This window comes from Phoenix dactylifera, chromosome 8 (assembly GCF_051530095.1).
Source record: "Phoenix dactylifera cultivar Ajwa chromosome 8, Ajwa_hap1_PhDact_Kaust_v1.1, whole genome shotgun sequence".
Classification (NCBI taxonomy): Eukaryota; Viridiplantae; Streptophyta; class Magnoliopsida; order Arecales; family Arecaceae; genus Phoenix; species Phoenix dactylifera.
In genome coordinates, this window is record NC_143197.1 from 913442 (window position 1) to 932271 (window position 18830).

Consider the following 18830-nt stretch of genomic DNA (forward strand, 5'->3'; position numbering starts at 1 on the left):
TAGAATATTTCGAAGCAGCTCTCCATCTCTGGTCCTTAAGATACTACCAAGTGGCTGACCAAAAAGACAGTCATCCAATTCGCACCCGCATTAGCTTCAGCACGTAATACATCCGTGGGCAGGACATAAAACCTGGTCACGATCACCGTCACTATTTTTCCCAACAAGGAACCCTGCCGTGAATTGGGGCCGTCGGGGCGCCCCCTCGGTACAGGGCTCCACTCTTCTTCTTCTTCTTCTTCTTCTTCTTCTTCTTCTTCTTCTTCTTCTTTTTCTTTTTTTCTTTTTTTTTTTTTTTTTTTTTTTTTTCGCTAATGCGGGTGGAGACGGGACCGGATACATCCAATAAAGTCAGAAAATAAAATATCTCGGAGTGCCAAGGGCAACTCCCCATCGCTACTCCATAAGGTGCCTCCGGAGTGAGAAGCTACATACGCAGCTATCCAATCCGCAGCACTATTATCTTCACGGTAAATATGCTTGGCCCGAAAGGTCTATCCATCCCTCGCCATAACCCAAATGTCACGGAGCAAGGGATGGTCACACCCGCCACGCCTCCGGAGTCAGGGCTCTTTAATATCTTCGCTCAGAGGCCTAACCGGACCGTCTTCTTGGGCGAAACTCCCGAAATCCATCCCCCTCTCCCTTCGATCCTCACAACCTCATTCTTTTGCCGCCCTCCCTCCCCGGTTCATGCGTTAGCTCGCGGAAAAGAATGATATTTTCCAGGCTCGGGCGATCCCTCTCGCGGTCCTCGCGTCCCCGATTCGAATCCGTGAGTTTTTTCCCCGCATACCTCTCTTCGATCTTTTTTTTTTCTCGATCTTCTTTCGTTTTGCGTTGTTCTTATGTGTTTGACTCTATCTTTAGGGTGCTTTTTTGGGTGGTTATGTTGTGAGGTCTGGCTGTTCGAAGGAAGCCCTTCTGCAATCACCCGGTTTTCGTGGTGACAATGGAGGTTTAGGGTTTATGAGGAGTTATTTGACTTCCGTTGGAGCGAATAAGGCTATTGGGGCCAAGAATTACCAGTCGGATTGGAGATTCCTCCTCGGAAATCCGAGTTTTAGACGGTTCTTTTCCAGTGAATCACCGAACAAGAAGAGTAAGCAGGGATTTGAAGTTTCAGTTATTGCAATGATTTGTCTTTTGCCCCTCTGGTAGATTTGTTCACTTCGAATGTTCTGCTTCTTTAATTGCTAGATTATGAGAACTACCAGCCGAAGGATAGGAAGGAAATTCCGAAAGGAAATGAGACCAACAAATCGGACTCGAAAGGTATGCGCTATTACTAAAAGAAGAAAAGAAAGAGTATTAATCCACAATATATTTCAAAACCGTTCAAATTTAATAATAAAATATGGTATTTGACCATGCAAATAGTGGAACCGTAAAAATAATTATCTTCTGAGTGTTGGGTGGTTCTAAATGGTATTTACATCAATTAGAGTCAGATGAGTCGATCTGTGGATAGTTTCTCTTGGTATCTTGCTTGTTTTTAGATATTTTTGCCAATGTCAAAGATATGTTGGTTGCTCCACTTACAAACTTATTCCTCATGTGCTTTGGGAAGTTATAATGCTGTTTGTCTTGTATTTAGGCCCCAGCTGTCTTTATATATGAGCTTATGGGTTTTTGGATGTGTTATGGTCATCTTACTTGTATAATGAATTCTTAAGTGTTTCTTCCTGAAAATTTTCAAGGTTCTTTCTATTTTTTTTTCCCAGGTCTTTCCTTCTTTTCTCTCAGGTCCATCAGCTCACATTCTGTAAACTCTTTTGAAATTATATTATAGAGGCAAATATTTTGATTATTATGATGCCATTTGATTTACATGTAGAACAATGGTTTGTTATTTCAGCTTCTTTAAGTTTCCCATCAAATCATGACTTCATTGAAGCTTGTTTATATAAAGTTAATGAGGTCATAGGACATAGGACAATAAAAGTATCATTCCGAGATACAAACAGGATATCAAGTCAGGTAGACAACAAGATTGATGATCTAGTAAATAATGAAATGGTAGAAGAGATCTCCAATCATTTTGAAGATCCAAATATTAAAGGTCCTATGCACATTTATCTGATCCTAGATAATTGACAATATATGAAATTTAATGATCATGATCATGCCCAAAATATATGAAGAGCTTTACCATCTCAAATTTCTTCAATCTATGGAAAACTTGATTATGACCAATGATATATAAATTGATGTAGATTCACATTGGCTTGCTTGAAAACAATAATTTTAGTTAGTCTCATGAACGTCTTTTGTCAAAGTTGAGCAAAGGGGTGCACCTGACAGCCTTGACCTAACAAGTCACAAGGCAATGACTAGTCGGGAGGCAAACTGGATCATTATGTATAGTTTTTCCATATTTTACTATAGTCATTAATGTTAGAGAATATAAGGATATATATCTTAGTCATGTTCTACTAAGAATATGGTATTTTGCAAAGTTAGCCTGCATCTTTTAGAAGACATATCATTGGTATTTAAAACTTGGAAAAGAAATACTGCATCATGGTATCAAAGTATCTTGCTTTGTGGCTTGGTTGTTAGAGGGATTGCTCTGCCTGAATTCGAGATGAAACCAACCAAAATTGATCAGCTCCAGGCTCAAACTTGGATAGTTAAAGTAGAGTGCCTTTGTGGGGTCTTGGCAAGGTTTCAAATCTTGTCGTCTTTTCCATAGGATGGGACACCCCACTGCCCCGCCCCATTTTGGTCGAGCTTCCCAGTAGGAGCCCTCTGTCCCTCTCTCTGCTTCTTTTTGTTATTCTTTCTTTATATTGTTTGTTTTGCTTCTTTCTTTCCTTTCATTTTTCTTTCCTTCCTTCCTTTTTATTCTTACTTCCTTTCTTTCTTTTTCTTCTTCGTTCTTTGCCTTCTTCCTTCTTTCCTTCCTTTCTTTCGTTTTCTTCCCCCTTCCTTTCTTTCTTTCGTTTTCTTCCCCCTTCCTTTCTTTCTTTCATTTTCTTCTCCCTTCCTTTCTTGTTTTTGTTTTTCTTCTTCTTTCATTCCTCTTTTTTCTTCTTTCCCACGTGGATGGACTTTGGAGTCCCTCTTCTATCTTGGTTCCATTTTCTCACAAGAATAGGATGGGATTGCCATGATGCTGATTTAGCCAAAATGTAAAGCATTGGTTCTTGGTGCCTTTTAGCCTTCATTATGTGTTGCATGAAAGTAAAAAATCATTTTTATGTTTGAGATATATTTAGGATAAATAGATGTTGATGAATCTACTATGTTTTTACATATATTAGCTACCAATTGAAAGAATCTAACTAAACCTAAAATGGTATTTGTCACAATCTAGGACCCCGCACAAAAAATCTAGCCGAAAGGCTTTATTTGGGTTTCTTGGCCTTATGTAAGTACTCAAGATCTACCTAATGCATAGCCGATGTGGGACGAAACACAATTGTAGGGGCTCTTACATACTCATGTTTATGTCATGGCATCTTCACTAGGCTAAAGGTCCAAATCCAATTAAATCCAATCACAAATACCATGATCTACCTGTGGTTAGTCCCAAAAGGGTTCGTGTTGCAGCATCCCCTAGTCCATATCGGGCATAAGCCGGGTCTACTCTGATACCATTTATAACAACCTCGGGTCTCATCTGTAAAGGTTTAGCTAGAAGATATTATTTGGGTTTCTTGGTTCTATATAAGTATCCAAGATCTATCTAGTGCATAACCATTATGGGACTAAACCGATGTCCGGACATGTTCTTGCATCATCTATAACAACCTAGATAATATGTGAGAGCTTATGTGGGTGTGTATTCAGTCCCATATCGGCTATGCACTGGATAGATCTTGGGTACTTATATAGGAACAAGAAATCCAAATAATATCTTTTGGCAAGTCTTTTGGGTAAGATCTTGGATTGTGACAAATGGTATTAGAGCAGACGCAACCCATGGTCTATGTGGACTAAGGAATACCGCAACATTGGCCTTTTTGGGACTGACAACGGGCGATAATTGTATATGTAATTGGATTTGTATGATTGGATTTAGTTGAATTTGGATCTTTAACGTGGCGAAGATGTTAGGGCTTAAATAGGAAGAGTATGTGAGGACTCACGCAGACATGTATTTAGTCCCACATCGGTTATGTACTGGTAGATCTTGGATACTTATACAGAGCCAAGGAACCCAAATAGTACCTTTCAACTAGCTATTTTGAGTGAGGTTCTATGTTGTTACAGTACCTGCCCAAGAAGGACTTGATCTAAAATTGGAATTGGAGCTCTGAATCAGTTAGTGGATGGAAGGCCAAAACTCTTCCTACTATGAGTCAGTCTTGCATTGTGTAGAGATATGCAACTAGTTCAAAAGAATATAACCAAATGGGTTAGATCAGACCAACAAAGCCTATATTGGCTGGAACCTGAAACTAGATCCATGTCCATTTTCTAGTTCATTTTCATATGATCAAGTTTGGGCTAGAACCTGGCTAATTACTTGAGTAAAATGTGGATCTTTCTTGACCTCTTACTGACCAAACATATTTTGCATTCTTTCGATCACCCACCTTTTCGACCTTAGAACTTTTAAACATATATATGTTGAGAATAAATTCAAACATACTGGAACTTATGGAGCTTCAATTTTATCAAGCTGATGTCTTTCCAAGTATCAAAACAAGCAATTCATACATTCCAATGTCAAGATGAATGGGGATATTATAGGACAACGAATAGCATCTATTTGATTAGACAATTTTCTCCTTTGACTTGATTTCAAATATTCTGTTCTTTTTAAGATGAACAGGTGTCCTCATAAGATGATTTCTATTATTTATATGTGGATGGAACTTCATCCTCAGAATCCTCATTAGGGTGATTTATGTTATTTACAAGTAAAAAACATGTAATTCTTCTAAAAGTGGGACTTGTCTGCATGTGCATGTGTGCGTGCAAGTGTGTGTGTTAGAGAGAGAGGGATTTTAGTTTGTTGGTGAAATTTCTCAGAAGTAGTAACTTTTGATTCCACTATGATCAGAAAACAGAAGTATTAACATAGTTGTCATCCATTCATCAGGCAATCCTCCACCTTATTTAAATGCCTGTAATACTTATGCTGAGCTATTGTTTCCATCATCTAGTAACATGTGTCAAAATACTTGTATGATGTGAAAGGAATGTCAGTTACAGGGTATATCAATGAGGTTACATTTATGTGATATTTTATACTTTTTGCAGCATTTATATATTGTGTTTTTGCTTGATGTTCCGAGTGAAAATTATTTGCTGCTAATTTTTCTTTTCCTTTTTTTTTTTGCATTTCTTTAGAGAATTCAAATACAGAAGATCAGGGGAATTTTCAGGAGAATTTTATCAAGCAGTTGCAGAGTTACCTCGTTCCTATATTGTTTATGGGACTATTGCTTTCGTCCTTTTCCTTTGGCTCTTTTGACCAAAAAGAGGTTAGTGATGCATGTATAACCAATTAACTGCATTTACATCATGTCTGTTTGTTGTCACTTCTAAATCATAGGATTCCTTGATATTTTTATTGAATCACATGCCACCAGTAGCTTGTTGCTTCTAGACAAATATAGCTTTGCTGATGTCTTCAGAAGACTGAAATTGTGCAGTGATCGTAGATTGTGCATTACATATCAATGTAATTTCTTGCTAGTCATGTTTTCTAACATCAGATGATATCAATGTCATTCTTTACAGATTAGTTTCCAGGAGTTCAAGAATAAGCTCTTGGAACCTGGTTTAGTGGATCACATTGTTGTGTCCAATAAATCAGTTGCAAAAGTGTATGTCAGGAATTCACCAAAGATAAGCTATCAAACTGGGGACAATGAGATCCAGGGAACCACAACAAATATTCCTCCTAGCAATGCTGGTAGCCACTATAAGTATTACTTCAATATTGGAAGTGTGGAATCATTTGAAGAAAAATTGGAGGAAGCTCAGGAAGCCCTGGGGATAGATCCTCATGATTATGTCCCTGTTAGATATATTTCTGAAGTAATTTGGTACCAAGAATTGCTCAGATTTGCCCCAACAGCATTTCTTGTGGGGCTTATTTACTTTATGGGGCGAAGAATACAGGGTGGATTTGGCATCGGTGGTGGTGCAGGAAGGGGTAGTCGTGGGATATTTAACATTGGAAAAGCCCAAGTGACCAAGATGGATAAAAATTCAAAAAATAAGGTCAGCATCTTGCCTGCGCACTAGCCCTTTTTTTCCACCTATAGTGTTTCCCTTTAACTATTGTGGCTTGATTAATGAATAACAACATTGAACCATGAATACTACAGAGAACTGCATTGGAGAGCATATCTGTCTCCAAGCAGTTCCATCTTTTGGATGCTTTATAGAATGACTTTCACTATATGGTTTTAGTTAAATAGATAATAATAATTTTTTACCTGTATGCTTGGTACAGGTATTCTTTAAGGATGTAGCTGGCTGTGATGAGGCCAAACAAGAAATTATGGAATTTGTGCACTTCTTACAAAATCCCAAGAAGTATGAGGAACTGGGAGCGAAAATTCCCAAAGGTGCTCTTCTTGTAGGCCCTCCTGGCACAGGGAAAACACTTCTTGCAAAAGCAACTGCTGGAGAGTCTGGTGTACCTTTTTTGTCTATTTCTGGTTCAGAGTTTATGGAAATGTTTGTCGGTGTTGGACCTTCCAGGGTGAGGAACCTGTTTGCAGAAGCCCGACAGTGTGCACCTAGCATAATTTTTATTGATGAGATTGATGCAATTGGTCGAGCAAGAGGCCGTGGGGGCTTCTCGGGTGCCAATGATGAGCGTGAAAGTACTCTAAATCAGTTACTCGTGGAGATGGACGGATTTGGGACAACCGCTGGGGTTGTTGTGCTTGCTGGGACCAATCGGCCTGATATCTTGGATAAGGCCTTGTTAAGGCCAGGTCGGTTTGATCGTGAAATTACGATTGACAAACCTGACATAAAAGGACGTGATCAGATATTCCGTATATATCTTAAGAAGATCAAGCTCGACAAAGATCCGTCATATTACTCTCAAAGGCTAGCTGCCTTTACGCCTGGTTTTGCTGGGGCTGACATTGCCAATGTTTGTAACGAGGCTGCTCTGATAGCTGCGAGAAGTGAGGAAACACAAGTTACAATGCAGCATTTTGAAGCTGCTATTGATCGTATCATTGGTGGTTTGGAGAAAAAAAACAAGGTAACTTTACTGCAATGTTCATTTCATTCCCTATTATATATGTGCAGTTGTTGAGTTGTTATTCATACTATTTTTTTCTTAACCTCTTTTTAATATTGTTATCTTTACTCTCTTGCATTCCCTCTTCATTTGTGCTGCTGTTGTGACCATGAACCTTTTCCTTTTTAGTGTTATCATTTAAGCTATTAAGGTGCTCTAGTGGACATTTTTCTCTTCTGTTGTAGAACTTTTTCATGTTCATTGATCTATGTGCGGTAATTTCCTCTGAGTGACATTGTGCTCATTCTGTTTTTCTGGCTGCTATTTCAAGTTAATCAATGAAATTTTGTCATTAGACATTCATAAACATTTTCACCTTGCTAGATCTTTCTGCTTTTCCATCCAACTCTTCTCGCATTCGACCCTCATCTTTCTAAATGGCTGGCTATCAAACTACTAATATAGTTTAAGCTCTTCAAGATGCTCGGCTACTGTCTTATTGATTAACAATTGATGTTCAACAAATTATCTCCTCCATTATTACATGCATTGGTGGCCATGCTTCCTAGTCTGGCTGGATGTTCATTAGACATTCTTCAAATGATATTGTTGATATTTTGGAGGATGATGAAACTTCAAGATTATCTTTTTGTTTGGATTTGCAAATTCAATGTAGATCATTAGAAAGAGAGGAATAGGAATTTTTTTTGCGAGGAAAAGGTCTCATTCATTAAACTTTTCAGCTTGGGAAGTGATTAACTGGAGTCTGACTGGAGCACGTAGACTTGCTATTTTGACATTGAAATCAAGTTGGCACTTGCCACCATCTGTATGTCGTGTTCTAGATATCAGTATTTGAAATTAATTTTAAAAATAAAAATTAGCCCTTCCTACTTTGGTTGTCCAGTGATTTTTATGTTATTTAGAGAGATACCTTTTATGGAGGCAAAAGCCCTCATTGTGTTCTCGAGAAAAATAAGCCATAGATTAATGCACCTCTCTGTATTTGCTTGGAACTAACTGCGTGAAAGTGAAGGCATCCACATTCCCAAACCTTTTCTGAAAGTCAATGCTTAAAATTAGCAGTTTGGTATTCATTTTTGAGGACTCAAAACACATGGATGTGGCAGCTTTCAGAATGCCATTTTGGTACTGCCACTCACAACAACCTAACACAACCCTAATTGAAGTGTATCTGGGCAATGTTGTTTCTTTGGGCTCACAGTGGAAGGCCCTCATGGAAAGTGGGACGGTGGTCAAGATAAGGTGTTCCTTTCTTCCATATGCTTAGGTGAGTCAACAATCTGGCAAACTTTCTTTTATATGCTTAGCTGAGGTGACAAGCATATTGGCTTTCTTGGTCTTACTGGTGTTTGTACAGTATGTACATAACTATTTTAGGGAACTGCTTTCACTTTTATTTCAGGTAAGCTAGCTCTCCTGTCTTGTCAATTTGTGGTCTAAATTCAAGAAAGATACATATTCAGATATCAGGCAATCCTGCTGTTTAAAATTATTTGTAGCATTTTCCTGGTTGTTTGTAGTAAAAGTCCAATGTTACCAAGGTTTTATGCTCAATGCATCATGAATAATACCAGTCTTTAGTATTTAACAATCCTAAACATTTTCTGGCTATCTTTTGGACATCCTTATGAATAGATAGAGCTGCTACTTAGAATGTCTTGCACTTTGCAAGGCATGTGACACACACACATATATATATTATATAAACCGACTCAAAAGCATCTACAGATTTCCTGAAACTTTTGCAGTACAATTGTTGGGAAAAGCAAGTTAGCTGCTACCACTGATAGCCAATTATAAACTTGTTCTGCTCAGTTTTAGCTACAAATATTTACATTTTTGTAATCAAAGTTCCAGGCTGAAGTTACATCTTTGTTATGCATGAAATTTTCTTCGTAACTCTGCAAAGATTGTTATGGTGACTTTGTTATTGTAACTGGGCAAGCTGATGTCATTATCTTCTTGTTAGGTGATCAGCAAGCTGGAACGTCGGACTGTTGCTTACCATGAATCAGGTCATGCTGTTGTTGGATGGTTTTTGGAGCATGCAGAGCCTTTACTTAAAGTTACCATAGTTCCACGTGGAACTGCAGCATTGGGCTTTGCTCAGTATGTGCCAAATGAAAACCTCCTAATGACCAAGGAGCAGCTTTTTGACATGACATGCATGACACTAGGTGGGCGTGCATCTGAAGAGGTAAAAAACTGTTTCCCTTTGCTTTCATCTATTAAATAATTAGTTTTCACACAAGAAGTTACAAAAAAAAAGGAAAAGGAAAAATGGAACTTAATTGTATTACTATGAAATTTCCAAAAGTGGATTTTACATCTTCTCTTTTCCCTGATAGGGTGACATTGTACTTGATACCATCAAATATATAATGGTTGAAAGATGTATTTGGTAGTTCGTCACATAATCCATCTATGTTGCCTAAGCAGTACATCTCAGTTAAGTGGCATCTTTGAAAACTATGGGCATACCATGCAGGGTTTTTTTTTTCCTTTTAAGATATTCTTTTGCTCTTTAATCAGATTGTTTTAACAATCGGAGTTTTTGTTGAAAACCTTTATTAAATATTAGGTGGGAAATGAATATCGTTGTATATGCATGTTGTTTCAAATGATATTTGAACTATATTACCGGTATGTTCTTGTTTTTTCTTCCGTGTCAATGGAGGCTCCAGCTTAACCAGGTTAAAGAATGTTTGAGTCGAATGTTCTTGTCTCATGTTCTGGAATCTGCTGTTTGCTGAAGTCATGATGTCCTAGGTGTATCTGCTTCTGCTTTTCCATGTCCTTTTCAGAACCTTTCAAACCATGCTATTTCACAATGTAGTAACCTATAAACTTTTAGCTTGGTTGACAGAACATCTGATTGTTTGTAGACGTGCCATTTGGTTTGAAGTTCCAATTGTAACCAACATTGTTGCACACTTGTTAAAAGGTTATGCCATACCATGTGTTACCAGTTGATGATGATAAAACTGAATGGTGGATTTCGATGATGATAAGACGGAATGTTGGATTTCTTTACAAATGCCATCCCAATTCTATTTATGAAAATCACAGAGAATGCAAAAAAGTGTTATATTATGTTCATTCAATACATTTAGCTTAACGTTTTGCACAATGAATAAGAGATGGTTTGACCATGACAGTAATTTGGTCATTTTTAATGGGTTTCTAGGTTTTGTTGGGGAAGATTTCTACTGGAGCTCAAAACGATTTGGAGAAGGTGACCAAGATGACTTACGCTCAAGTTGCAGTTTATGGTTTCAGTGACAAGATTGGGCTTGTTTCATTTCCCCAGAGAGATGATGCTTTTGAAATGAGCAAGCCTTACAGCAGCAAGACTGGAGCCATTATTGACGCTGAGGTAAGGGAATGGGTTGCAAAGGCCTATCAGAGAACAGTGGAACTGATAAAGGAACACAAGGATCATATCACCCGGATCGCTGAGCTGCTACTGGAGAAGGAGGTCTTACACCAAGATGACTTGGTCGGAGTCCTTGGGGAGCGCACATTCAAATCAAGTGAACCAACAAATTATGATAGGTTTAAGCAAGGGTTCCAAGAGGAAGATGAAAGGGAACCTTCAAAGGTTGTGGAGGAAGATGGTGGGTCGTCATCACTCAGTGGGGGAGTTGTGCCCACGTAGCCAGGGTGTTTGTGGCGGTGTATTTTTAATATATTAATTTCCATTTTTTTGTTTTCTCTTGTATTTAAGAAATTATACAAATCAGCATCTGTATCAGAAAAACACCTTGGTTGGTGCAATGTAATACCTTTCTCTGTTAGGTTCTCTTTAATATTGAGAAATATGACAAAATTGAGCTGGGAAATGTCCCTACTATTGTGGTCCTTAACAGCAAATAAGGCATTGTATGCGTGTTTAGCCTTTGCATATTTCAGTCTTTCGTTGTGTTGGATGATGGTAAGGTTTGCTTTAAACTGGAATATCCCCAATCAATTATTCTGGTTTGCATGGTGGGACAAGGAAAAAGAAAGCCTCTAGCATGGGGAGCTGATCCATTCTGTCACTTTTGGAGTGAATGATTGGGGATATTAGAACAAATGGGGGAGATCAGAAAATTAGTCACCCTTGGAGTGTGATTGATTGGGGGACCAGAAAACTAATTGATGTTACTCAACATCATTGCATCCTTGTCATGAATCTTTCAAGGTCATGGCCTTTCAGTTGTGTGGTTCATTTTTAATTTTGTTCTAAATTGTTTTAGCGCAAGTCCATTTGTTCATCGTCCTGCTTGCTTCGGTCTCTTATATTTTTCTGTATTTGTGCCACTTCCGTTGAGTTCTGAAATCCCCTCTAATCAGATCTTGGATCTCCCTTGTTTAACGTCATAATATCTAGGTGCAAGTCTAACTTTCTTCGAATGATTTCTCGAGGCCAGATAAGTCCCAGCAATGCCAACTGGCGGCTGGCCTCTATGATTCTCTCGGCCAATGGCATCCAAGCCTTCAACGAGAAAAACATGGATGGACCACCCTTCTGTGGAGCCGGTAGCGTTGTAGATTCTAAGGGAAAGTCAAAGGGACTCCGAACCTATTACTGTGTCAGAGCTGGCCGTTAAAATTTGAGCGCAGAAAGAGTTAAAACTGCTTTCAATTGCTCGATGCTCGTTCGCATGTTCCAATGAATGAGAAAAGAAGATCCGAGGAGCGTCCTCTCCACGGTCTTCTCTGGCTGCTTCCATGGTTTGCTGCCTCCTCCGTTGTAACGTTGGATTGTTTTACTATGTTCCTTGCCCGCCACGCGACTCCCGGCGACTGATGGGGTCACGTTACTAACGTTATATTTTTTTAATAGAAATAATCACGAAGATAAAAAGCTGTGTCGTTTGTCATGGGCGACGTCAGGGCGGTCACTTTCACATTATTAGTGGGGGGAGACACGTTTAAAAAAATGTTGCTTCCATCCTATCTTTTTAAAAATTTTGTTTTGAAAGACCGCATACTAATTTATTTCCATAAGAAAGCTCTAAGACAAGGACAAGTTTATTTTAAACTTATAACGTTGCAAAGGCCGCAATATTCTTGAAGTTCTACGAAATAAGCACAAGATTGTAAGTCCATGAGTGCAGAACGTACGAACAGACACCTGTTCTGCTTAATAATCATGGTAACCTATGAACCATGGTAGCTGGTGTTCCAGTAGGCTTGAGAAAAGGCCAAATGAACAACCAATTGCTCCCTTTCGTTATGTCGTTTCATTCACGGGATAATTTTGTCTTCAACTCAGTGCTAATTTTATAAAAAATACAGTCCACCCTAAAACACAAAGGAGAACATAAAAGAATGCATATTCCATCTAGCAATCAAAAAGTTTGTTGGCGGCTATCACTGCTGCTCAAAGATATCTGAGCAATGGTTGATAGTAGGAAAGCCTTCTAGATCAAGCATATATATATAAAAAGACCAATAGAGCAGCAAATTAGGTAGCCTTCTTTATGGCCAGCTATTCTGAAAATATCTATAAAAAAAATTACTTATTTTGATTGAATCTGTGTTTCACATGAGAGTTGGGATCACATGTTAGATAGAAGTATAGCTAAGCGAGATTATAGCCTACTCCCAGACCTATAAACCAGAGAAAACACTAGTTCTTTCCAATCCAATGTTTAACACTCAATAAAATTTAGGCACTTTAATGTTCATAAAAAAGTTGAAATGTTCTCAATTGTTAATCATTAGTTCAACAATAAGTTATATTCATCGACATGTAGATCTTCTTCATATTGCCTTTCAATGTTTGCAAGCATGTTGAACGTTGCAGGGACATGTAGGGTTGTTGAGTAGTCTGCATCATCCATTAGGGCTGTAGATCATACAAAATCTAGGAAAATCGAGATGCTGTACTTCTAGCTAAACTTGGACCACATCTATTTTTATTTCTTGAAACGTACCTACAAGGATACGCATGAATGATTGGTGTCACTGGGAATAAAAAATTTAATAGAGCAACTTGGGCTCATTGCTTTCATGCCGCATTTTTTTTTGTGCCCCTTTGGACTTCAAATTCGATGGCAAACGGTACTACTCGGCTCTCCATGTCCCTGAATGAAGCAGCATCATGCGTGAAATCTGGAGAGCTATTCCTCTCTATTAAGAAACACTAAAACCCAACTCCAGAGTCGAGTTCTGTGATCATGGTTCTCTGCGTTGCTTACAGATCCTGCACACAAGCCCCGTTGCATCATCATCATACTGCAAAATTTGGATGGTCATGATCATATAACTTGACTCTTTCCCAAAAAAAAAGTATTGATATCAAAATCACATGCATGGCTGATGGTGTACACCTTATGTGTGTGAGAGAGAGAGATCATGACACCCAAATTATCTGGGGCAGAGGAGCATTACTTGGCACAGAAATGATGACATATATGGCTGCAATTATTGCAGGGAGACGTGAACGCAAGTTTGACGCTTCCGTTTACGCACTTACTTCCAGTGAAGAATCTTTTTTTACGATAAGCAAATAAAATATTTAACAATAAAATAAAAGGTTATATCCTAAATTTCTATAACGCTAATCATTTGCATTTGGTTATATAAATTGCTATATATATAAATAATAAATATAATAATCATCAATAATTCAAAAAAAAAAATGATGGTGTTTGGTTTCATAATCAGAAAGCCGTTTAATAACTATCTGAAAATTTTTCGGATTGCTACTTCCATTCAACCATTTTTGAATAAACCTACGGTAGTGGAGATTGGAGACAGAATACCAGCTGCCTAGTCAGATAAATTTTTCGGAGTGCTAAGCCAGACAATCCAATCTACAGCTATGTTTGTCTTCGAAACGGATAGAAAGCTAATGGCCATTAATTGCAACAGTGGCTTTATCACGTCACCAATAGGAGATTTCCAACCTATAAGTTCTAGTGGGAACTTGATGCTCATCCAACTGCCACGCGTATCCAATAATTAGAATGCCAAATGGCCCAAACTCTATCGCGTGTGTGCTCCAATAATTTCCTCCAAAAATAAGTCCAGTGGCCTTCTGAGGCTGAGAGCTTCCACTAAATTTGACGCCTTAGCTTTTCAGGAGGGGCCCTCTTTTTCTTTCTTTTTCCCAGTTGTCCTTTGAAGCGACACGTGTTCCGCAGTGGACGACACACGCGTCTCTCCCAGAGATGAGGTTTTCCCAAACTGGAACTCTATCATTTATGGCATCGCATGAGCCCGACGTGACTCTGTGGAGTGCAAGGCGGGTTTTTAAGTCTTGGAAAATATAAACTGCACCCAGTCATCAAAACACAAATATCGACACCCTCCCTATGATGAATGGGTCCTGATCCGGGTGGTCCCCACATGCCAGTGAAGCAAAGAAAGGGCCCACCCTACACCACGTGGTCTCCGCGTGACAGGATTAAGATTTGCATTTGGATTTGGATTTGGATTTTCTCAAATATGGATAAATACTAATTCTTTCTATTTATAGCAGATAATAACAGCCTACGACTGTTGCTAATAAATTCTTTCTAATATTCTACCGGAATAAAAAACTATTCATGCATATTCTGTCTCCAGAAGCCATCCATAATTGGTCAGACTTCCAATAAATTTTCTACCCTCAACTTTTCCCTACATTTCTCATGCAACTTTCAAGCAATGGTTCCAAACATCCAAGATAAGGCATGGTGGTTATTCTTATATTCTCTTCTAGACTTTTCGGCTTGTTTATAAGCGTCAAGCAAATAAAAAGATTTGTAAAATGCTTAAAAAAAGAATGGTGCTAGATGGTGTTACCTAATAATATTAATAGATTTTTATACCAATAGTGCATAAAAAATTGATATAATTTACCGAAGTCAGTAGTATATTATAGAAGATCGATCGATTACACCACAACATGCCATAGAACTGCCAATTTAAACAAATTGAGTGGCAACTAGATCGCACCATCTTAGATTTTTAGCCTTGACAAAAAGTGCAAGAATAATTTGCACCATCAAAAATGCAAATATTCTACAAGTGGTATTGCATCATCCGAAGACCAGCAGATAGAGTTGTATATCACTTGGACGGTGGAGATAGTGCTTTCCATAGGCAAGCGTGACCAAACCATATATTCCATAAGTAATGACCGAACCCATCCACCATCAAGCTCGTTCCAACCGACCCACAAACTATGAAATTTAAACCTTGGTCCTTACTCTTGTCGCCGCTATTATTTTAACCTCTAATGGGAGACGTATAAGGAAGCTACCCGGGGAGAATACGCCCTCCTATGCGTCTTCTCAATGGTCGTGGCCGACGCCGTACGCCGTCGGATCTCCAAACGAGCGGCGGTTCGTGGACCTCCTTCGTTTGGACGGTCCACGTTCAAAGTTCTAAATTCGCCGGAAAAGGCCAGTCACGTAAATAAGTCCAAGAAAAGGGTCTTTAGAACTGTCAATCGGGTATCGTTCGGATTTAGAAGCTACTGGACAACCAATTAGGTCGCGACAGCGGGCAGGCCGTGAATATGTGGCACCTTCGTCGCCAGTTTCCTTTTTTATGTTGGTAATTAGTTTAAAAAAATCTTAAATCTGAGTATTTAAGACCTAATTCGGGATTTTTTAAATACTAATCTCGATTAGAGGGGCCAACGGTTCGCCTATTTAAAACCAGGGACCCCGACCTCCCTTCTCCTCCCTCGCCTTCGATTTCCTCATTCCTCTCTGCGAAGAAACACCCTAGCTTTTGCCCTCCTTTCATCCCTCGCTGTTTCTATTGACCCCTTCTGCATAGCGTCTCGGGTCTTTTCGCCGTTTCGATCCGGTACGTTTCTCATCCCTGGCCTCGGATGCGATCTTGCTTCTTTTTCCGAGAAAAATCTGGACGGAGATTAGTTTCGTGAAGAAAGTTTACAACTTCTGTGGATGTTTCGCTTTATTTCCCTAGTTAATCAAATGCACTATGTGTCGAGATAGCAATCTCTGAGGGCTCTGATGGTGGAGAATTAAAAGATCATTTTCGGTTTTCTTTCGAGAAAGATTAGATCTTTTTTGGCTTTGAGATAGCCTTCTTTAGGTTGTCAAATGCCTCTTTGTCACGGATGGCCTGGATTTTTTTTTCGTTCCCTCTTACCGAAAGGTGAGAGGTTCTAATGCAACTACATGTTACTATAATTTTGAGGAAGAAAACCTATGGTCCCTTCTCTTCGATGAGTGGATGTTATATTTTGAGAAAAATAGTCATCCTTCCCATCTCCATTCTGCTGATCACGTTTGGTATTACTGAGACTTTTTTGTTCTTATTTTGAAGTTCCTACCGATCAAAATGGAATTCGAGGGCCGATACCGCCAGGCTCAGAGGCCTAAATACGAGTGCCTTCTATTTGGTATGTATTCTGCCTTCGAAGTTTTGTTCTGAGACGTATTAGTTGAGCCAGCAAGTACTGATTAGTTCTTAATTTCATTAAAACATATAGACCTCGACGATACTCTGTACCCTTATAACTCCGGCATAGCATCCCAGTGCCGCAAAAACATCGAAGGTATGCATTCACTTCTCTGTTTTTTATTGATGTTTATATTGGATATCTAGACTCATAAGCATTGGTATCATGTTCAGATTATATGGTAGAGAAGCTTGGGATTGAGGAGAGCAAGATCCCAGACATGTGTAATTTACTGTACAAGTACTATGGGACAACCATGGCCGGTCTAAGGGTACGCTAAGCAACATTTTCTCTGTTCACCATATTAAAAATTATTATGGTGCTTGTTTCCTTATGCTGTTTTCTTCTATATGTTACCCAGGCCATTGGCTACAATTTTAATTATGATGATTACCACAGGTAATTCCTTTTTTTCTTCTTGTCGGCTGCTATGTTTTATGCCAATAATTTGTGATAATCTATGTGATATCAACCCTCTATTTTGCTATTCAACAGTTTTGTTCATGGAAGATTACCTTATGACAAGCTGAAGCCAGATCCTGTTCTTAGACATCTTCTACTGAACCTGCCAATACGCAAAGTGGTGAGTTTCTCAAACACACTGGTTGCACAGAATGGTAACCGATTTTACTAAGATTTATTGAAACCTGATGCGTCTTTGCTTTCATAAAACAGATTTTCACAAATGCTGATAAGATCCATGCTGCCAAAGTACTTAATAAGCTGGGGTTGGAAGATTGTTTTGAAGGAATTATATGCTTTGAGACACTGAATGCACAAAGTAATTCATCTTCACCCTGTGACCCAACAGCCGCAACCAACATCTTCAACATCCTTGAGCATTTCTCTCAGCCCGCTGCTGGTTCTGAACTACCAAAGACACCAATCCAATGCAAGCCATCCATGGATGCGATGGAGCATGCTCTCAGAATTGCAAACATTAGCCCTCAGAGATCGGTGAGATGCTTTTTTTCGGTCTGATCGCTGCATATCAACTTAAACTGATCTGAAACTTACAGGCATTTAGCGCCCAATCTCGATGAGATGTGCTAATAGTGTGTTGGTGCAAATTGTTTTCCAGATTTTCTTTGATGACAGTGTTCGCAATATCCAGTCAGGCAAAAGCATTGGCCTCCACACGGTGCTGGTAAGTCCATTCATTACCATGTCTGGTTGATGCAAGTTTTGGTCTCTGGATCACAGTTAAAATTTGTAGCTGAAGTGTTCTGTCCTAGGAATAGTTGGGATAGGATTGTTTTTTTTAGGTGGGTTATCTGATCTGTTGCTTCCTTAATCTGTTTGTTCCAGGTCGGCAATTCACATAGAGTTAAAGGTGCAGACCATGCACTAGAAAGCATCCACAACATCAAGGAAGCGCTGCCTGAGCTCTGGGAGGAGGCTGAAAAATCTGAGGATGTCCGATACAAGGGCAAGGTTGCGATCGAGACATCTGTGACTGCCTAATGCTCAATTCCTCCATGTAATGGCTCTCAGATGAGAAGATGTTGTACAATTACATCAGAGGGGGCTTGTCCTCGAAACCCAGCTCTTCTTAGTCTGTCCACGTAATTATGGTTGGAGGAGGAGAATTGTATGGAATGGGCAGGAAACCATCATGCTTCCCTCCATTTCGTCAATTGATATGCATGTAACTAGTATTCAGAAATAAATATTTTTATTTTCTCTATCATATGCCGAGGTAGTGCAGGGGATTTTTGACATTGTCCTCTTTCTTCAAGCCAAATTAGATCATATTCTGACTGAAGAAATATGAAGAAGGGATAAGGTGGCTTCTTGTCTTTAGAATACATTTCTCCTCCATTCCATCTACCTTGCAGCTCTCTCTCTCTCTCTCTCTCTCTCTCTCTCTCTGTTTGTGTGTGTGTGTGTGTGTGTGTGAAGTAGCAGCCTAAATTGCAAAAATGAATTTCCTCTACTACATGTTCTCCATTGCGGAGAACATCGAACTGTTTGTGAGAACTCATTGCTAGTCTCTGGAATCCAATTCATATGTATGGCTGCGGTAATTTGTTATGCACTGTGACTACGGAATCATCATTTTCTTCTTCAAAAAAAAAAAGAGATCTACTTAAGTTAAATCACAAAATATTCTACAGGTTTAGTGAGGGAGAAAAGAGAAGGATCATAAAAAGGAGATTCCAGGGAGTTTGAATGGTTCTTTCAATTTGGTCATGCAGTAGATTACATATACTTCAAGCAAATGGA

The 18830-nt window shown here is 39.0% G+C and overlaps 2 protein-coding genes across 2 annotated transcripts; both read left to right on the top strand.

Annotated features, from left to right (window-relative positions):
• The first annotated feature begins 162 nt into the window (after positions 1–162).
• Positions 163–11031, top strand: LOC103703516 (ATP-dependent zinc metalloprotease FTSH 8, mitochondrial-like). Its single transcript, XM_089924658.1, has 9 exons — positions 163–208; positions 564–775; positions 871–1102; positions 1201–1275; positions 5305–5438; positions 5698–6183; positions 6419–7186; positions 9159–9386; positions 10377–11031. Exons 2-9 carry the CDS (start codon positions 716–718, stop codon positions 10845–10847), a joined length of 2454 nt encoding a protein of 817 aa, XP_089780784.1. The 5' UTR covers positions 163–208; positions 564–715; the 3' UTR covers positions 10848–11031.
• A 4793-nt stretch (positions 11032–15824) lies between these two features.
• On the top strand, positions 15825–18294 carry LOC103703515 (uncharacterized protein C24B11.05). The gene is made up of 9 exons (XM_008786390.6): positions 15825–15982; positions 16469–16544; positions 16635–16700; positions 16778–16875; positions 16966–17003; positions 17100–17187; positions 17280–17561; positions 17686–17751; positions 17913–18294. Exons 2-9 carry the CDS (start codon positions 16484–16486, stop codon positions 18066–18068), a joined length of 855 nt encoding a protein of 284 aa, XP_008784612.1. The 5' UTR covers positions 15825–15982; positions 16469–16483; the 3' UTR covers positions 18069–18294.
• The last annotated feature ends 536 nt before the right edge of the window (positions 18295–18830 follow it).

Coding starts and splice junctions, on each gene's coding strand:
- LOC103703515 (XM_008786390.6), top strand. CDS start 16,484: ATGGAATTCGAGGGCCGATACCGCCAGGCTCAGAGGCCTAAATACGAG. Junction 16,876..16,965: donor CAACCATGGCCGGTCTAAGG/GTACGCTAAGCA, acceptor TATGTTACCCAG/GCCATTGGCTACAATTTTAA. Junction 17,004..17,099: donor AATTATGATGATTACCACAG/GTAATTCCTTTT, acceptor GCTATTCAACAG/TTTTGTTCATGGAAGATTAC.
- LOC103703516 (XM_089924658.1), top strand. CDS start 716: ATGATATTTTCCAGGCTCGGGCGATCCCTCTCGCGGTCCTCGCGTCCC. Junction 5,439..5,697: donor GCTCTTTTGACCAAAAAGAG/GTTAGTGATGCA, acceptor CATTCTTTACAG/ATTAGTTTCCAGGAGTTCAA. Junction 9,387..10,376: donor GTGGGCGTGCATCTGAAGAG/GTAAAAAACTGT, acceptor ATGGGTTTCTAG/GTTTTGTTGGGGAAGATTTC.